The sequence below is a fragment of the Bombus pyrosoma genome, linkage group LG6 (genome assembly GCF_014825855.1).
Source record: "Bombus pyrosoma isolate SC7728 linkage group LG6, ASM1482585v1, whole genome shotgun sequence".
NCBI lineage: Eukaryota > Metazoa > Arthropoda > Insecta > Hymenoptera > Apidae > Bombus > Bombus pyrosoma.
In genome coordinates, this window is record NC_057775.1 from 5,944,380 (window position 1) to 5,964,966 (window position 20,587).

General features: G+C 36.8%; 1 protein-coding gene across 1 annotated transcript in view; it reads right to left on the reverse strand.

The window, feature by feature from the left end:
* Nucleotides 1-18,741, reverse strand: part of LOC122568285 (protein NDRG3) — a 107,857-nt gene extending 89,116 nt beyond the window's left edge. The window contains exon 1 of the mRNA XM_043727862.1: nucleotides 18,496-18,741. Within this exon, the coding sequence (XP_043583797.1) occupies nucleotides 18,496-18,533 (38 nt within the window). The 5' untranslated portion in view covers nucleotides 18,534-18,741. The remainder of the gene's footprint in view (nucleotides 1-18,495) is intronic.
* Between the last annotated feature and the right edge of the window lie 1,846 nt (nucleotides 18,742-20,587).

Below are 20,587 nucleotides of genomic sequence, written 5' to 3' on the forward strand. Positions count from 1 at the left end.
CGAACATTCTTCATACGTACTCTATTGAGCAGCATTTTAAAGAAACGGCCAAAAATTAGCTACATTTGAATCGTTAGTCGTCTAACTCTCGAAGAACTTCATTGTTTTGTATTTACAAAATAAATAAAAATTTTGTAATAATTTAACCGTTTTATCGGAAAATACACTCGGCTCTAGTATCTTATAGTCGTACAGATCACTTTTTCAGAAAGCTTTTCAGCTATTTCGTATCTAGATGCATTTGTCGCGTATTGTTGCACAAAACGGTCACTCGCGTATTTTTCTATTAAGCAGAGTATCTTTACCTAGTTTCGAACAGTTTAATCGGTTGCTGCAATGCTCCCTAATTCTTCCGGCTTTAGGTAGCTCTAAAACCACCACCTACTCGTTTCTAATTTTCAGAAACAGCGAAGCACCTTGTCTCTGCGCACGTGTTTTCCATTTAGCTTATAGTGACTTTCAGAATTTACGTGTTTCATCGGTTAGAGTTGCACACAGCGGACCAATATTCTTTTTTCTTTTTTTTGTTCATTTTCAATTACGATATTGTGTAATAAACTTTATTTTTATTCGAAGTAGCTTTTTCAAAATACGTAGCTAGAAACTTTATTTCTCTCCAAGTATAAGAATTATAACTCGCTCGAATTGTTTCGCTCATGTCACCGAATACGTACTAGGTTGTCCGAAAGGTTGCGTTTCTTTCGTTTTATGATATTTTATAAATAATAGACGCACGACGTTTTTTGTTTTATATTATTTTGCCGAATTACGTACGATCCATTTTGTTCTGCTTTGTTTTGTTCTGTTTTGATTTGGTTTAACGTTTGTACGAAGGTGCACCGTTGTAAAAAAAACACGTTTGCGAAACAAAGACACTTTTCGGACAATCCAATATTAAACGAAGAAGAAATTTTTATTTGTCGAACAATGGTGTCCAGGTCGAAATATTTATCTCTTTCGTTATAAAAACACGATAAATCTAGTTAAAACGATTAATGCACCCATTTAGTGCTTAGTGTTAGTTTATACCACTCACTAACTTTCTCTACATACGATCGATACGCGGCGAACGAGAAACAGCTATCTGTTTTAAGCTTTTTATGTTACTACTGAGAGTCACTAAGGTGTGATCCTTTGTAAGTTTATGGGTACTTAAAAAGAGTTGACTGTCCTCGGAGAGCGCGATAAGAAGCCGATCTTCCGGCTAATTAAGTGCATTTTAGGAAGACGGTGCACTCTTCCTCTGTGGAATTGCAAAAACCGTTGCCCTGTAGTAATCTCGCAGTCGCGAGTCCCATTAGCCGCGTAACGAGACCTTTACCCTTCAAAGAAATCTTCTTCAGGAGTTCACTTCGATGTTATTGGCGCGTAAATAAGCCAGCTTCGCTTGCTCTTTAGTTCGAAAGGTAAATGCAAATAGAGGAAACGAATGCACGGTCGTGGAAGGTCATGAAAGTGAAACCTGCTAGAACCAGAGAAAAAGTGCGCAAATCCAACATAATATTTTGCAAAACTTAACGCGTTTATAATAAATATTAACGCGGTAATACGTTTCAGTCTATTGCAATTTCCAAAGAAAGTATATTTTCGTGATAGTTGATTTTGACAACAGTAAATCCGAGCTTAAACAACATTGGCTAAGTTATATCAAACAGACAAAATATTTTCATGGTTAAACGACTAAGTTATTGATAAATTTTCTATTTCAATCTGTTTATTCGAGTTTCGCTAAAAATATATTTTTCCTAATCGCGTTATTCTCGCGAGTCTACGATATTATTTCGGAAAATCGTAAACAAAATATACTTTACAGCATCGAGATTTAACAATGGTAATGAATGGTCGAACTAGATCGATCGCAGTGTTCGTCTTTAATTCATCCCAGTAACAGATATCTCATAATTTATGTTCTAATCCGATGGAATCGGTTCAACCCTTTTCTCGCGCGATGAAACATCAGCTTTCTCCCCGATGAATCATTTTTCATTGTAGACGCTTTCTTGCTTCACGCTACCGTCGAAAAGCGCCGTGTCATCGTTTACTTGGTTCCCGCGAAAGCGGTCGATGACATCGCGCTACCATCGAGCTTTCGAACTTTTGCCAACGCACAGCTTTCACCGGTCGCTCTCACTGTCGTTCGACATAGAGCGGAAAACGATTCGTGAAAGCGATTAACGAGACGACGAATCCGTGTTCGACTTATTTAGAATTACGACCGAGTGACGAGTAGCTGTTAGGGAATGTGGTTACGAGATTACTTCGGTGTCGTTATTTTGTGTGGAGATAGGAAGGTGGTAAAATCTTGAAAGTATTACGCATTGGTAAATATGTACACTGTTATTCATAGGTATACTGACAGTTTTAGCGATTCGTAACGACAATTTTTTAATCCCATCAAAGTGTATAAATTAGCGATGTATCGATAATTCGAAGTAGCAGTTTCTATCTTTTTATGCAATCGGCGAATTATAAATCTGAATTTTCTCTTAATAAATATACTCGTGATATATTTTAATATATTTACTTTATAAATTGCTATATAATTACCTCCGATTGTAATTATCAGCGCTTCTTATCAGGACATTTATTTCGATTAAGAAGATTAACTGTAGAAAGAAATTTGACTGCTAATATACCATGAATTCCATCGTCATCTTTTTTTTTTATTCTCCTTAAAAAATATCTCTCTTTACAATTTTAGAAGCACAGAAAATTTAATTTCAAACTAATTTTCTCATTCCTTTCTTTCGTCTATAGACATGTAATGAATAATAAACGACGAGGTTCAGATTATTAACGCTTGTATTTTACGTAAGAATAGAAATTACACGTACTTGTAAATACCTTTCATCGTCATAACGAATTCTTCTTAAAAATACTTTCTCGTGAAATCCAGTTGATTTAAGTGTCATAAACGCTCTTTGATAAGGCCATGTTAGAAATGTAAAGTTCGAGCAAGGGTCTACCCATCAAATAGATAAGCAAGAAATTGTAGGCTTACGAGGTTTGCGTTGCGTCCAGACGGACAGAACGTTTCATCGTCCGACATCCTCGGATGTGTAATTTCCGGAGCTATTTTAATTCAGTTTATTGACCGACGTGGCTCTTTGCATCCGTCCTTGCCTTCCAACTTCCGTATTACAGGGCAATCTGCACCGACCGAAAATAATTTCCTTATCTTTCGCACGAACGGAGTTGAACGTCTTTGAGAGTTTGCGCACTAAGATGAGCTTTTAATAGGAATGGAAAGATAATTTTCTTACGAAAAAGGGAGAGAGACAGAGAGAGACAGAGAGAGAGAGAAACAGAAAGAGCATTATACACAGATAAATTAATATAGTTACGTACGAATGGACGTCCGATTGATTCTCAAATTTTATTAATACTGTATATTTGTATTCAATTTAATAACTTTACAATGTGGTTATTGGAGCATATTGTAGTATCGTGGACAAAAGGCCTAAGAGATATCCAGTAAACCATAAACAACGTCGCGAGAGCCGAAGCGCCGTCGGGCCCATCAATGTGTCGTCGGTCCTTCGATCGAATAGTTTTGTGGAAAACGTGACCTTGGCCACGAGCGGTTGCGAAACACGTGCGTGGTGAGCCTAAGAAAAGACATAGGGGTGCTAGAACAGGCAGTGTCAGTGGAGAAGCCAGAGGGTGTGAATCGAGAAGTCAGAGAGTGCGAGTCGCGTTGTCGAGAGAGTGTGGTCCGCGTGAGAGAGAGAGAGAGAGAGAGAGAGCGTTGGATTCGTTGTGACGAGAAGTCTAACTATTGAGTTGTCTAGATTATACTACGTTATTGTGATTAGTTCACGTTAAGAATTACAAGAGTGTTTGTTCCTCAGAATTAATTAGAGAATTACAATTCTCTAACTTAATTGTCATTAATAAAATTTTCTACAAATTAAATACAAAACACAACCATCGTTCTTCTGTTCAGTCAACATCTGTACAATCCATTCATCGTAAATAAATCATCATAAATATAATGTAGTATCATGGATGAGGAGCCCGAGGAGGGGTGTCGTGTAAATTATAAACGAGCGGTTACTGAGCATGTATGTAGTGGGGCTAGGACAAAAGACAAGGGATTGCTAGGGAACAAAGGACGAATTAATAACAGTACGAGTTGAGATGTCAAAGAGTGCGGATGAAAGTCGAGTCGTTGATTAATTATTTAGTTGTGCTGACTATTATACGTTTGCTGCGATTAGTTCATGTTTAACGAACATTATTCTCTGTACAATTAACACCTATTCAATTTATTTATCATTAATAAACCAACTACAGTCGTCACGATACTACAATAATAATATTTATTCCCGATCTTACAATATTATCGCTTTAATCCAGAGTGAAGGAGTTAATATACCTCAGCTTCGCATTATTCGCAACTTATTCCCTATTTCTCTCTCATCGAGATCTACTTTCACAGTAATTCGTCTCGTGAATTCTGTTTCACTTTATTCTACTGAAAATCCTCTATCTTGCCGACGAACCAAGTCCCCAACGGAGTATCATTACGCAAGCAAAACAACGGAAATCTTTCTTCCTGTAAATCAGCCTGTATTTCCGCTATCGTGCGCGCGGAAACGCGTATAATTCTTAATTTTTTCCGATGAAAAGAAAATAGCGAGACAGAGGGAAGGGAAAGAGAGTCTGGTTGTGGTGCAGCAGCGAAAGAATTTTTTCCCGGACAGTGGAGGTCGCTCGCGACCGGAATATAAATCTCGATTTCCTCGGAGCGTCGTCCGGGGGCTTAGAGCACTCAATGCCTTCGATAAATCCGCAGTGTAATCGAGTCTTCGCGTCGAACATCCCGGATTAGCCACTCGTCCGGTATCTACATTGTTCCGTCTCCGGGCGACGTGAAATCCGCAGGAATTTTTGGTCCTCCATCCGGAGTACAGGGAAGGTCAATATTGTCGGAAGAAAATTGGCCACGTGGGTGAGTGCCGCTCTTTCTCGCCACGAGCACGTATTCTACCGGCGGCTTTTGACAACACAGCCCGGCAAACCGTCACGGACACGGCAACCCGTACGTTTCGACGAATCGCGACGTTTCTCGATTGAAAATAAATCTCGCCGACCGGACAGCGTCTTCGATGTCGCACCACTTTCGCCCGCGGGTTTACATCGAATTCCTCTTTCTAACGCAATGACCTCGCTCCTCTGCTTCGGACCGTCCATTAGAACTTGTGAAATGTGTACTTATTTTTCCTTCTTTTATTTACTATCTTTTCTCGGGTTAGTCGTCGGCGGCAGGTTATTTTTAGAGTTAGTGTGGTGGGAATCAATGGAAATGGCGTTGCTGATATTACAAAATATTCCGATATACTTCGATGTACTTGATAACACACGTTAAACGAATTTGAAAAATGAAACGATTTTATGTGCTTCGCTTGATACGAGTTAATTAACTTGTTAATTGTACTTAATTAATTGTACAACTTGATTGTACTTGATAACATGCGTCAAACGAATTTGACAAATGAAACGATTTTATGTGCTTCGCTTGATACGAATTAATTGACAAACGATATCTGATCGACGATCAAAATGTTAATAACGATCTTCGAAAAATCACCGAGGATAAGGTAGAGTTAGTTAGTGTAAGTACTTTTCTATGATAAATATTCAAATGGCTTCGTAAGTCACGGTAAGGACATAATTTACAATTTCAAAAGTAGTATGAAGAAGAAAAGGACAATTCAATTAGAACACGTTACGATATCTCCTGGTATGGTTCTTAACGACGTTCCCATACTTCGCAAATTAATTAGAACGTCATCGGAAATCGGTTCGCGGGCTCTTACTCGCGTATTAATTAATTTAGCGTTAATTTAACGTTTAGTTTAATCTGGTAATTTAAGCGTGTCCGAGCGACACGAAATCTAATTTAATATTAACGACACTTTGCTAGGCGCGCATTTAATTGCCTCGGAAATGCGCGTCGCTGTTAACGTATAATCGAGGCGCCAGCCGAACCTTCGCCGATCCGCGTATTGTTCGATTTTACCTGTAATTACGCTTCCTGTAGCCTCAGACAGGCATCACTGAACGACGTTAACAACACCGAGTAGTCAGTTTATTAACGCGCTATTTTCGACAGAGTCGCGAGAAGGTTACATTTTTCCATTCCTTCATTTACTTATTATTTGCTATACATTCGTTCATTGCTTATGTGCTCGTGGGAGAAGGTATACGAATGCACAGAATACGTATGATATGCGGAAAATTTGTCAAAGTTCAGTACCTTTTACAATATTTAATAGATAAAAGAGTTTTCTATCTAAGTTCCATTTTGTAAATCATATTTACAAAAAGACGAATTTGCATAAATATTCGCAGTTTATTTACTGGAATGGCATCTTGATTATTTCAAACAATCATGAGTATCTTATGTGTATAACCGAATAACTTTGTTCTCGTATGAGAGGATATTTTCTATTTTAGACTATGATAGAGATTATAACACAGACTAATGGAAAATTTTGGGATAATTCCTTGTGAGAAAGATTGGAAAACAGGGATAGATGTTGCATTTCTATCCCATATCGTTGACATTTCTCGTTGCGATTCTCGATTGTGATTTTAGAGTTTAGAAGCTTCCCTGAGTTTTGTATTTAATTTGTAGAAAATTTTATTAATGACAATTAAGTTAGAGAATTGTAGGAACAAACAAAACACTCTTGTAATTCTTACAAACAGTTTTAACAAATTTTCGTACCCTCACTCATCATGAGTAGAAAGTCATGTTTGATTAATCGTCGTCGTGATAATTTAAACTAATTAACATATTTCATATAAAACCAGGAGTTGTCTGAGTAATTATAGATAATAATTATATAAGTGAGTGCATATACAATACGTTATTATTTCCAGAGACATTCAAAATAAGGCAACAAATTGAAACAACATAATTAGCGAACATACGAATAAATAATTTCTTGTAATTAACTGCACAATACATTATAATAATAATTCCCATGTGTATTCAAATGACAATCGGTAGGTTAATTGAAGTATCATGCTCCGTAATTCAGACGGCATGTTTCATACAATGTATTATACATTCACGCGTTCTAGCTAATAGATTGGTAATATATTGATTTATTTTAATAAGACTGTTGTTAATTATCAACATACAATAGAATTGTTACTCGATCGTATCAATTTTCTTTCCTCCTACGATCTTTCTACTTTTCCTTTTTATATTTCTATTTGAACTTTCACCTCCATACGCCGCTTTTTTGTCATACTCCGTTCTCGTAGATTCAAATTTCACGGCACGCGCTATTAAAGCTTTTTATTCCGCAAAAATCTCGCGGTGGCGCGTAACAACGTATTTTCCCTCGACCACGCGTCTGGGAACAGTTTCACAGAAACGGGCCCGACTCATCCGGTTTTTAATAAAAAATCTTCATTCACATATCGCGTTTTCTCCATTTTATTGTTCACCGGAACTTGCCGTTGCATCGCATGCAATTAAACCGTCATCGTTGCTCGACGTCGTCTGAAAGTTTTTTGATTAAAAAAAAAGTTTGAAATCGTGCTTTGTCCGTTGGCCCGGCTTTCCCATCGCCCCTTTCTCTATCCACACAGAGTTTCATTCACCTTTTAATAACATTCCCAAATATTTGTCCAATTTCAAGCTAAATCGTCGTTCGTAACGTTTCCCTTCCTTATTTTCTTTCTTTCCTAATTCTGTATTAGGTTGGCACATAAGTTTGCGTGGTTTTCATTATTTTCAGTATTTATACAATATTTAGTTTCAGTATTTATACAATCCCTGGCCATGGAATTCAATTGCCGTGGAAAAATGTCATTTTTCAAACTATTATACTAATAAATAGTTGATAGTAATAAATAGCAAATATTTCTTAGCTATCCAAATTATTATTCGACACGTAGACATTCGCATAGCAATTAATTTATTACTATACAATATCATATACTTTCATCGAAGGAATTCTTCCAGTAAGAAACGCAGAAACTATAGGAACATTGGAGACAACTTGTAAATAATGTTGCAAAGTAGGTAATTGATTAGGTCACCAAACAATCACGAAAAAAGCGAAATTTCTATACTTCTGAAAATTACACAAACCTATCATATTAGATTGATTAATAAGTTCATCAATGCTCTTTTTAAAAGAACACGTTGCAAGTATATGTCTCCTTGCTCTTTCCATACAATTTTTATAACATTCGTCGAAATGCACAACAACTTATTACTCGATCCAAACTTTGTAGCTCACATTTATTTGCCTTTTTCTCTCCTTGACATACATTTGAAAACGTTAAAATTACAATATTACAAATCTTCGTGGATTCCATCGGCCAGCGAACAATATTGGCAAAACGATGGAGAATTATTTATGATTTAGAACGACGGTCCCAGAGTAACGGCACGTTTGCATAGCACTGTGCACGTGCACACATGCGGGCTGGCCTCGTATAAGTATATGATTGTAGATCACTGACCCCTCGAAAAAGCAGGTGGAGAGAGCTGAGAAATCGCATTATTGTCCGCATCCTGGTCTACTATGATACGCAAAAAACTCTCACATCGTCTCTGCCGGCATGTCCTGACGATTCTAATTGTGCTAACTACTTATTAGACACATAGAACGACGTGATAAGAATATTTGTTTCATTAACAGGTTTCAGATTAGTTTTGTCTGAGAACTATATCTTTGGTTTTTATTTCAATAGATGGTTGTTATTGACCATCTGTTTGTGCAGGATGGATGTTTCACTCTTGTAAATTTATATACCTATATATTAGTTTGTCCAAAAGTTTCTTTCGTTTTATGAGAAAATAATAGACGCACAACGTTATTTGGTTTATATTATTTTGTCGAATTACGTACGATCCATTTTGTTCTGTTATGATAAACACCGCGATATTTCACAGACTTGGTTTCACGTCTGTACGAAGGTGCACTGTTGTAAAAAAACATGTTTGCGAAAGAAAGACACTTTTCGGACAACCTGATATGTATAGGAAATTGAAAGCAAAAATTTAATAGCATTTTATCGTATACGTTTAAACGTCAATAACGACGATATGACACTTTCATGTCTATTAAATCGTTTTCAATCGCACGAAGAAGTATTTAATACGCTGTCCATATCGTTGTCAAATTAATCGACCATTAACATAGAACAACTATCATAATTTCAATCACTGACGTCCGTACCTTGATGTATTTAATGTTGATTAGCTGTCTATTCGTTCTACATGGGAACAAAGCAATGTGCTCTAATACCGTGCGTATGTGTTTCCAACGTAAACTCACCAGTTTAAAAGCCAGTTTTGATATCTTCGCCGCAATTCAATATTGATTCTCAGTCTTCTCAATTCATGAAAATCGATAAATATTTGTTTTTCGTATCGCGGAAGTTATTAACTCGAATTTTGTGATTATTTAAATAATGGATCTTTACATCATTTATCGCGGTGTAATCATCGCAATATGTTAGTGAAGTTGACGAGTAAATAAAGGGGACATTTGTAACCAAAAATTAAGTTTTATCGCATTTTATCGGCTCGTGAGTTCTTTCAATTCTCGTGTTTTCCGTGTTCAGTTAATTTTTACATACATTTTATATTACTTCCTTTTTCCCTAACACATTCTGTACTTGTTAACACGACAAAAACAAGAAATTACGCGCCTCGTTATTAGCGAACATTCGCGCAGCTATCCGTTATCAAGTATTTCCTGAAAATTCCATACGAAGGCGAAATACGAAGAGCTCGGTAGTTCTTTAACAGGAAAACGATAGGAACATAAAGGGGTTAACGGGATACCATTCGAATTAATGAACGCCGCCCATGAAATTACACCCATGTCGATAGAAAGGATTGTTTAATCGATGCGCTCACTTCTTTCCATAACACTGATAATCTTCGTATGTGTTCTCGTTGCACAGTACTCATTCGAACCGCATCATCCACACAACGAAAGAGAATGGAAAATGGAAAGAAAAATATGGAACGAACAATAAAATAGACGCAGTAGTGCGTAAGGTTAACGACATCGAATTACCAGGTGCAATTGACGTTCGAATATGCAATCGTTATTTTGTCAAGTCGTGCCGCATCAGTTCGCTGGATCGTCGTAATAAATATCACAGGGGCGAATCGACGAAATTTTGTTCTTCTTGGAACAAATAAGCCGGCGATGAAGCGTGGCCCGTCGAGAATGAAAATTTGCATTTCATTTCGCGCGTAAATATTTACCTTCTAGTCGGCCTACGAATCTCTGGTGCTCGAACAGCGACAAAACAGAAGCGGCAAGACACGACGCTGTAAATAATATTTCGGTTGAATTGGATTTTAGAAGCGTCCCTCTAACCAGTTTATAGGAGGCCCGATGATTACGAGCTGTCTGTCGTTCCGCGATCATGATTGACATCGATGAAAACGTTGAAATACGCGACGAGTATGTGGGAAATGAAAAAAAGAAAGAAAGAGAGGGGGAGAGAAGCGAACGAACGAATGGGAGCGAGGATTTTTGTCGCTGGAAAAGCCGCGACCATACGACCAATTGATGTTCTCGTCAGTGGCGCGCACCTGTCTTTGATTCCTTTTACCTATATTTCAATATCACCTATTGGCTAAAGGGACACCCTTGTGTCAAGAACGTGAAAATCTATGGAAAAATACGCGCAGATACGACGCGAGTATCGAAATGCGACCGAACGCATCACCTAATTACGCCGATCCATGTGTATCGTGGTTCGCGGATTCGAACTTGCTAACGAGTATCTGGCAATCGTCAGGACGCTAATTAATCCCGTACGATTCTCACACTTATTTATTTATGCGATCGTATTTTGCTGCAACATGTTTGAAGAACATATGTTTGCGCGCGTAAGTGTATCGATATTTTTTAAACAGGGAAAATTAAAGTTATTACATTTTATTAAGGAAATTTGTATAAAATCGATAAAGATTTTGGAAAACTGACTGGGAAAGAGATATTTATGTATAATGTTTGTCAGCGCGATAATTAATCTTGCACGATTCGCAATTATTCTTAGACTTATTAATTATTATGACCGTATTTCTTTAAAACATGTTTGCGTAACTGAAGAATATCATAACTCTGTGAGTGTATCTGTAATTATATCACGGAAGGATCGTGTTTAATTAAATCACGAAGTCGCGCAATCTTGATAAAGATTGTTCGATTTTAAATTGATATTTTTTAAATTGGAGAGGATGCAGTTTGTTAAAGATGTCGGTGTAATGGAAGTTTATATGAAATCGATGGAGATTTTTAAAAAATTGACTGGGAAAAAATATTTATGTACGGGCGTGCTCATGGTTCTTCGATATATGGAGAGAGATCCGTATTTTATTTGTTTTAAATCCAAATTCCTATAAATCGGTCCGGTTGCCAATTGTAACTGTTATAAAAATAAAAACAAACGTGTTTGCTTTGTACAAAACACGTAGTATAAAGCTTTGCAAGAGATCGAGAGGAATTTGAAAATGTTTCGTTACTCGCTTTTACCTGTTCTTTGTGTTGTTTTGTGAATCCTGTTGAAGCTTGAAACTGTTGGTATCGTATACACTTTTGAGATATTAAATTAATAAAAGATAGTAGAATATCAAGGAATATATTTTATAACATCTGTATCTGTGTCTATCATCTCGGTATAATAAGTACCATGAAATATGTAGTTTCCGATTTGTCATATAGTTAAGAACGAAATACAACATTTTTGGACAAATTTTACATTGTTAAATAAATTGATGTTCTTCGACCAATTTAGAAATATGCTTCTCGCGTGTGATGCGACTGGTAGTTTCAAAGAAACTTATGGTAAAAGGAGCTAAGTGCATCTTTCGATACAGCACTTCTACAATGGCGTAGTTTATCGTCGGCAAAACCATCTAGAATATCATTTCTGTGAAACTTGAAAACTCACAGAAACACAGAATATCGCGTTCTTTTTCGTTACATTACGAAATTACATACCTCGGCTATGAACTAAATATCATTTCTTACACATTTTGTCCATTATCATCCATTTATCTTTACTTAAAATAATTACCTTACACTTGCAAGCAAATCTTGATGGCATTAATGCGCGTTGGACGTAGTATGTACGTACCACGTGCAATACAATAGATTATACGCTATGGAACAGTAAAAGTGGTTATAGGTATAGATAACGAGGCCATACACGATATATTAGAAATCTTGCACTGAAAGTACCTCAATAGAACAATTAGTTATAGAAGAGAATTCCCTTGCTTTCTTTACAGACCGAAACAAATTGAAAGACTCAGTTTCTATGAGAAATACATCGCACGCGTAGTTTAAATAGAATTTTATGCGCGAATTAGACATAAGATTGGATAGTGGGAAGCATAACAAAAAGATCATCGATCTTGTCCGCCGAGTGTTATAGTCTTATATTTTCACATGCTGAAATAGACTTTTCAAGTGATATTCTAGGATTTTTCCTATTTAGATGCTCGTCACTAATACATATTTATTATAGGTAGAATGCTTTCGGACGACGTTGTGAAAATATCTAACAAAAATGTCAATCTTACTAATTCCAACGTTAAAGCGAACACGTTGTGACTAAGCAAACAACCTGTGCAACCTTTCGATTTCTAACCGATCCAATGATAAATGTGCTTGAACAAGTATAAATACGTCACCACATTTTCTCGAACGTACAATTTCCAGGAATGCAACTCGAAATCTTTTCCATCGTGGCGCATCTTCCTTCACGGAACAGGTTTCGGACGGTGAAAGTTGACCTCTGGAGAACTTTCTACGTACGCCGCGGATGCAGTTTCGAGAGATCGTGACGCGAAGGGAGCCTCGTCGTCGATCATCTTTCATTAAAATAGACAACACTCTCTCGATTTCCGCTCGCGATACCAAAGCTTCGTCGAAGAGAGTTTCAACAAAACGTTTCCATTTAAATCCCACGAAACTCGCTCGTCGTATCTCGTCGTTAGAAAAAGAGACTGTCGTCACGCGAACAGCACATGCATTTCGAATGGTACCTGGGAACCATGGTACTTGGATGGATCACGCTAACTAAATACAATTTAATGGCTGTAGATCGAGTGGTATACCATGTTCTAGGCGATTTCAACGAGTCATCAACCTTTTCGATACTCTTCTCTTCAGCCTTGAAGAACCGTTATTCTTGTCGCATTTCGAATCCGGCCTGTGTACTAAGTACACTCATCTCATCCTTAAACGTCTACTCTACTCGTGAGGCTTTCTAATCTCAAGCGGGGTACTTGGCTTATTATGTGTTACATACGCGCCACACTACAGCCCAGTAGGTATATTTATATACGTAAGATTCGTAATTCTAATTAAATAATTCGTTTAATGCTTAGATGAACATTGAAGCAAAAGTTCATTGGTATTTAATTTGCTGACGTAAAAGAAAATTTCAATAATATTTGTATAAAAACAGGATTTTGCGACTTTCTTATTATCATGTTTTTAAACTGCACAATAATAGGAATTCAGTGGCCCGATAACGTGTATTATATTAATTTTCTGATATAGCCATAATATAATTAATATAGGTAGCCACCGCAATAACATCATGTACATTGTAATGTGTGTCTAAATTAGTTTCTAAATTACAGTTTCTAAATCCACAACTTCGTCCCCGATACATAAAATTAATGACTCGTAAACAAATAAATTTCCAACACCATGTAATTATAATACCTGCATACGTAACAGTAATTAGAGTGAATATTCAAATTATATTCTACATTCTATCGGAATCGGAACAAGTATTACGGCGATCAATTCGCGAGACATTCTACAAAAATTACGATATAATTTAATATTCAGCATTTAGCGTATCTGCTATAGCATCGATCCTTTTATCCTTTTATCCTAAATCCATTTTATGCTAAATGTTTAAATGCATATATATAATAAATGGATGATAAATAAAGCATGACAGATGATACAGAGTCTCGCTTGAACTAATCGATTTAACATAGCATTCGAAGGATTTTTGATGCAACGACTTACGTGATGAAGATTACACGACGAACTATCAAAGTGTGCAGTCAAGCAGGAAATTATTTCGCAATGTTCGATACTGAAACGTTCAAAGGCCTTTCGTCGTACAAACTAGATCGATGGTGAAAAAGGACGAAAAAGCGTTGTATCATAACGGGATGAAATCGCTGAAAGGCAACGAGGAGAGTCGCTGTTGCTAATCGAAATCTAATGCTTTTAATTGACGAAACTCGTTCGAACGGTATCACACGGCTAATCCAATTAACGTATAAAGTATAAGGGCCATTAAATTAGCGAAACAACAAACAGTATCGTTCACTGATGAAACACTATCTGATTTTACTTTGTTACGAATTTAACCAATTGATTTCTTTCCTTTTTCAAACAAGATAACTTGATGATAACAATAATATATTCTGAATTAATATGGATATTTTTACTCTTCTCCTTTTCATTGACTTTTTCCATAGGAAGATATTTTACAAGTTTGATATCTATAACCTATTTATGATTATTATTTCATTCGTAGATTGGCAATTTCAAGAAAGCTGTCTGTCCATATGTACATAATATCCTTAAAATTGATTGATAATGATAATGTGTCAGGCTAAAATTAACCTACTTCGAGAAGAACTGTTTTTTGTGCCACTTTGATTTTCTTAAATCAGAAACTTCCAGAGCAAAGGTGGAACGACTTTCATAATCTGGGTTTAAACCGATTCGAGGTCGAGAAAGAGTTCAATGAACTCAGAGTTCTGGCTATATCCAAATTTTAAATCGAACGATAAAAAGTTGATTCCATCACTACGAGGTAGCAATCTACATTTAGTAACCCCATTAATATATTTATAGACTTCCCATATAAAATCTTAATGTTATAATTCGAAATCGTCAATTGTAAGACTTTAATTTCGTATTTGAAATGTTAAATGTTAAATTGAGAGATCTTTTATGCAACCGAAAAAATCACAGAATTTAAATATGTATAACTGAAACTAACACGCATGAACGTATCGTACAATTTAAGTTCCAAGTTCATTTTGAGGGCAACGAATTCGCTCGAACGCGGTCGCTGTTTCAGTCATAGTGAACCGACTGAAAAGATATGATCTCGCGGGCAGATTCATTAATCACTCGAACGGCCAAGTAAAAAATCCTGCACGTATCTCTGATGCTTGGTGGAATTATCGCGTCCGGTAAGCGTGGCTTATTTCCACGCGCGTTTTTCACGAGAAATATAGCAAGAAGTATCGTTGGCAGAGCGGAGACCTATTCAAGTAGCTTTTGTTGTCTGCCTAGACGTGATCATGTTCACAACGGTACCGAGTACGTTCACACAGGTTTCTGGGATGCATCGAAACGAACAGGACGACAAAAGATACTAAACGATCCTGTTTGTTATTCGTTGTGTTCCTCGTTCCACTTCATTTTTTTTTTTTTTTTTTTTCATCTATCGGAATAATTCTTTCGGTTCATAAAAATTCGTTTCCAAAGTAAATAACACGTTGAGAAGAAAAAAATGATAACAACTTTATTTCAAAACCAGCTACGAAAAAGAGGGATTCGAGGCCGACATGGCCGATTGTTGTTCGTGATATTACGAATTCCGCTATTTCTCGTGATTATTTTCGACTTTGTAATAACGCGGGACGCAACAAAAAGCTCATTACGCGATTCCACGGACCGGGAGTCGAGAAAGGAATTCGGGAAAAGATTTTAATTTCGCAGCCCGAATCGTTCGTTTATTCCGCCCGTGCAATATGGGAGTCCTGTTTTCAAACGTCCATCGCGTGATTAGTCCGTTCGTATGAAAAACAATGGGAACGCAACGAATTTCAAGCGTGATTATCATTCGTTTCTTTATTGTTCGCAGGGCGAGAATGTTGATATTCATTTCATATATCGTCAGGGCATAATAGAATTTTCAGCTTATTTTTAACGTGACCTGAAGCTTTATCATTCGATTAATTTGGATTCTAAATTACAGTTTAGAAATTGTTCACATTTATACGTAAAATAATTTTCCCTTCTTCAAAAGCGATAAATTTAATCCTGAAAAGTTATCATGAATGCAATTTCCGCCCCATTTTGTTGTCATATTATTGTTTCGTAATAATACTACCGAATACATTCATTGGAAACTATATATTTTCTATAGAAAATCGAATATCAGCTAACAATAGAACATTTAATTGCGCTTGTTTGATTTTATTGATATCTAGAATAAACATGATGGATTGAACGTGCTTTTCTTTGGCTATAGCTTTCAAGAGTTAAATATTCGTATATGTATAATACAGATACTTGTATAATTATCAAATTGTTAAAATTTTAATCAAAAGCATGTTTGAATACATTGATTACGGTTCATAACAAATGATTCAGATTCGTCGAAATAAATTAATAACTATACCGTAGATAACAACGTGTCAAAAATTCAAGATTAAAATTCAAGTAAAGGCAAAAGGTAAATACAAAAGGAAAAAAGACAGAGTTCCAGAGGCTACGATGTTGTAAGTGACCTGACCCACAATGGGGAATGCCATAAAAAGTGGAGAAAGTTGGTCAGAGTATCAGTATAGAATGAACGAATTACATTTAAAAATTGTTCTAACATTCACGCAGATTTTGCTTTGAATTTTTCAAAATTGCAACACATATTATGCGCGCGAGCAAATCGACCAACATTGTACAATTACGTATTCCAGCAAGGTGATTCGATCGTTTCACCAGGTGCGATGCCACTAGTCACAATAATCGTGAGTAAATGCGAATTGATCTAGGCGGGAAATGAATCAACCTTCGATTGCGGTTGAGTTACGGAGAAACGCATGTCCTTGGCGCCGAAAGGTTCAGGATCTCTTGACCGAGTCGGAAGTAGCCGATTGTTTGGGGTAGGAATGCCAAACGGTACTCCGAACTTTCTGTAGGAATTTCAAACGTGTTCGGTACACGTCCAATTCCCTCTGACATCCGGTACACGGAGTTCGACCATCGACGTTATCGATAACGGATGAGAAGCTTGGCCCACACCGCAAACTCCATTACTATGGTTAGCCTCCCTAAAATTAACTGGCGAAATTAGCGATCCAAATAGATCCGCATTCCCGCGGGGCACCGCACAAATTTCAAAGCTCGCGCGCTCTCTCAAGAATTACAATGGATCGATATGATCCTTTGGTCATTTCCATAGGAGCTGTTCTGCCTCGATCTGGCATTCTAATTTTCACTTGTTCATTAACGAGGTTGCCAAAGACCATGCACTTTTCCGAACTTTGAGTCTCGCAAAGGTAATAGCTCTCTTGCGATACTAGTTAAATATCATAAATTTGACGGATAAAGAAATCTTATATAAGTTTGTTATTGAATAAAAGAAAGGAAAATTGAAAATGAAAGAATGGAAAATAAAGGGAATATTTGTCACAATTGGAACGCGGATGATCATGCATTTACGAAACATGGATAAACGCAAAAATACACAGTATGCTCAGAATATGCCAAAATACCTGAAATATTCGAAATGTAGTGCTCATAACAATATTTAATAGATGAAACATTTATTTATTTATTTATTTGGGTTGCTGAATTGGTCACTTGTTTATCATTCAGATAGTATTATTCTTAATTATCGTATATCGTTATTTCCTTTATCTCAATTGTGTTTATAAAAGTTTGAGTTCGTATAAACATGCTCAGTCTACCTACAAAAATATATATCTGTATCAAGGATTTTCTGTTATTTAAGAATTTCGATTATGATTTATGCAACTTTAAACCATCAGTCGTATTTAGCTTGCGTCCCATTGACATCCTATTTTTGAAGTTCAAATTTATTTAACACGATTTCCTTGAGATCAAATAGTATACGGTCATTCATATCTCGCGTTGTCCTTCTACAGATGATTCCAATCACAAAAACATATCTATATTGCCAAATTAATTTCCATAAATATTCGAAGGCCTAGCCCGTTAAATGAAAGTGGCAAGCAATTCGAAATATGACTTCTAGAACTGTGTTAACTCCAAGTATAATATTAATATTGCACAGACGTATTATTTTCTACATGGTACCGTGAATAACAAAATTGTTATTATTGACGATAAAAATATCGTCATCTCGTATCGGAAATTATTTTAATGAGAATTGTGCTTGGCCTGTATTTAGCAGGTCAATCGTACCTTTTCTAGGATCATATCGAAACTATGAAAGAACAATTTATAATCCGGGTATCTTGTGATTCGGTTTACTATTATCGCTAGTTTCTAAATCGTTACACAGGGAAGCGTCTTCAGCCATAAACTTCTCCGAGAAGCATCATTTGCAAATTCAGTCTGGAATTGTTTTGCCCCGAAGGGCCCGAAACATTCTCACCAAGGAGCAAATCTCGACTATAACCGCGTTGCAATCGTGACGAATCAGTTCCTCGAGTCGTTTCTCGGGATAACGTACCTCGTGTTGGAAATTCTAGTAATCGAGTAGTCGTCCATATTGCCCAGAGCGTTGCGTTTAACGAGCAGTTTCTTCGATATTCGTAGAATTCGTCGTTGAGATTGTCGCGTATAGGCAAACAAGAAACTATCAATTAAGCAGTGTACGATAAAATTGGTAAATTTTCGACGAGATGTATCGAGCAGGCGAAAGTATGTCAACGGCACGCGTATCGTTGACACCTTTGAATATCGCGTAGCACGACCGAGCCTGACACTGTCTGCCGCAGACGCTTACCAGTTGTCAACATGTTGACAACGTCGACTTTAGACGGTGATAAAGTCCATAAGCCTGTTGCTAACGACGTTGCAAAAGTGCGATGAACGTGTTTGACGCAACAGAGAAAGCAATATTTTGATAACATTTGACGCGATTGGCGAGTAAGATACAGAAGGAGTGTTTCTTCTATGAATTAGATTTGTCGCGAATACGAGTAGTACGTAGCTCTTTCGTGTTGATCTCATGAATTTTAATACTATCTTTAGAAGTATTTCTTAAACGTAGTATCTTCAGTGCAGTAGTTCGTGGTAACCAGATACGAAGAAATCTATAGAGCACGTCTTATTGTAATTAGAAAGTCAAACTATGTATTTGATTCCTTCGTCTAGAAGCAAAATTTCTTCTCTTTCGAAAGTGAAATTTCAGTTACAGAGAATTAAAGTTGTTCATTCACTAAATAACAGATATATTTCTTTCCGATAAAACTGATCTCAAATTTTACCGTATCATATCCTCTTTATAAAATCATGCAACGAGAAAATCGTCAAAAGACGTGTTTCTATTTCTGACGATTGCTCGAAAACAATTTTTTTCACATTCTGAAAACAATCGAGTTTTGGAAAGTTCGAGATTATCCAAAGGCAAACATAAGGCTGAGTTTGTATTTGTTTAGAACCGATTCTATCTTGAGCGTTTCGCGTCTCACATTATCAAGAAACGTATTATCAAGAAAATACCGGCTGCCAGAAAGGAAAGGTAACTCGTAATGTAACTCAGGGGTGTTGTAGTCTATCTCGCGCATGTGTATCTAGCTAATTGTTAATATATGTAATGCGTAACGCGATAGAACCTTCGGATGAACAATCGAGCACACCGCAGGCCGCGGTATTTCCCTTAACCCCGAACTCATCCGCGGACAAGAGTACCAGTTTAGTTATCTCCGGCATTCAAAGTGGTTGAAGCTCGCGTTACGTACGCTCCTGCTTTCGAGCTTTCCTGTCGAAACTACGCGCGTTTAACCAACTACCAGTGCCCACTGGAAACGAGCCGCTATTAAGCTCGAACCATTTGCCGCTTAAGCGTTCGTGAGATCAGGCTTTCGCGGCCATTCTCGTATGTATAGTCGTTTCATTTTCAAATACAGGTAATATCGATCACTATGATATCGGAAAATCGGCTATTAAATGGCGAACACCGTGGATTATCGCGGCATCATCTTTCCAGCGTTTCTTTTCTCTCAGATGAATCTGAGAGTTTATTTCCTTTTATTTTCGTAGAAACTCTTTATGAAAGCTCACGTGAAAGAAACAAAATATGTATCTCCTTTTATAAATTAAATGGACCGTTGTCGGATAAAGTCATTTGGTTCCACGAATTTTGCAAATGATTTCACGAGTCGGAATTTATTTCAAGTTTCCTGCAGATGTGCTAATATCTTTCTCTATCGGGCCTAAAGTGTACAATATCTTCTCATTTTTTCATTACTATATCAAAGATCAACAGTGAGATAACAAGTTTGATTATCTCGTGCAATGTTCAAGGCTTTTGAGATCGAATTTCAAGCTTAGTTCGGTAGATTAATTCTGTTTCACCCTTAGATCTAGGCAGGTATCAACCTCGCAGATAGCACTTTGAGCAAACGGAATGAAAGAAAGTGCAACATGAAATAAGAAGACACAGCGTCGCAGAAAATAGACAAACGTGATTCACAAGCATAAGACATGTAGTAATATATAAGTGGTACTAATGCTAGTGGTACTAGCAGGCATGGCATAGATATGAGCGAGCTAATCTGACAGAATACAGACAAGAATAACTGCCACGCGCTACGAAT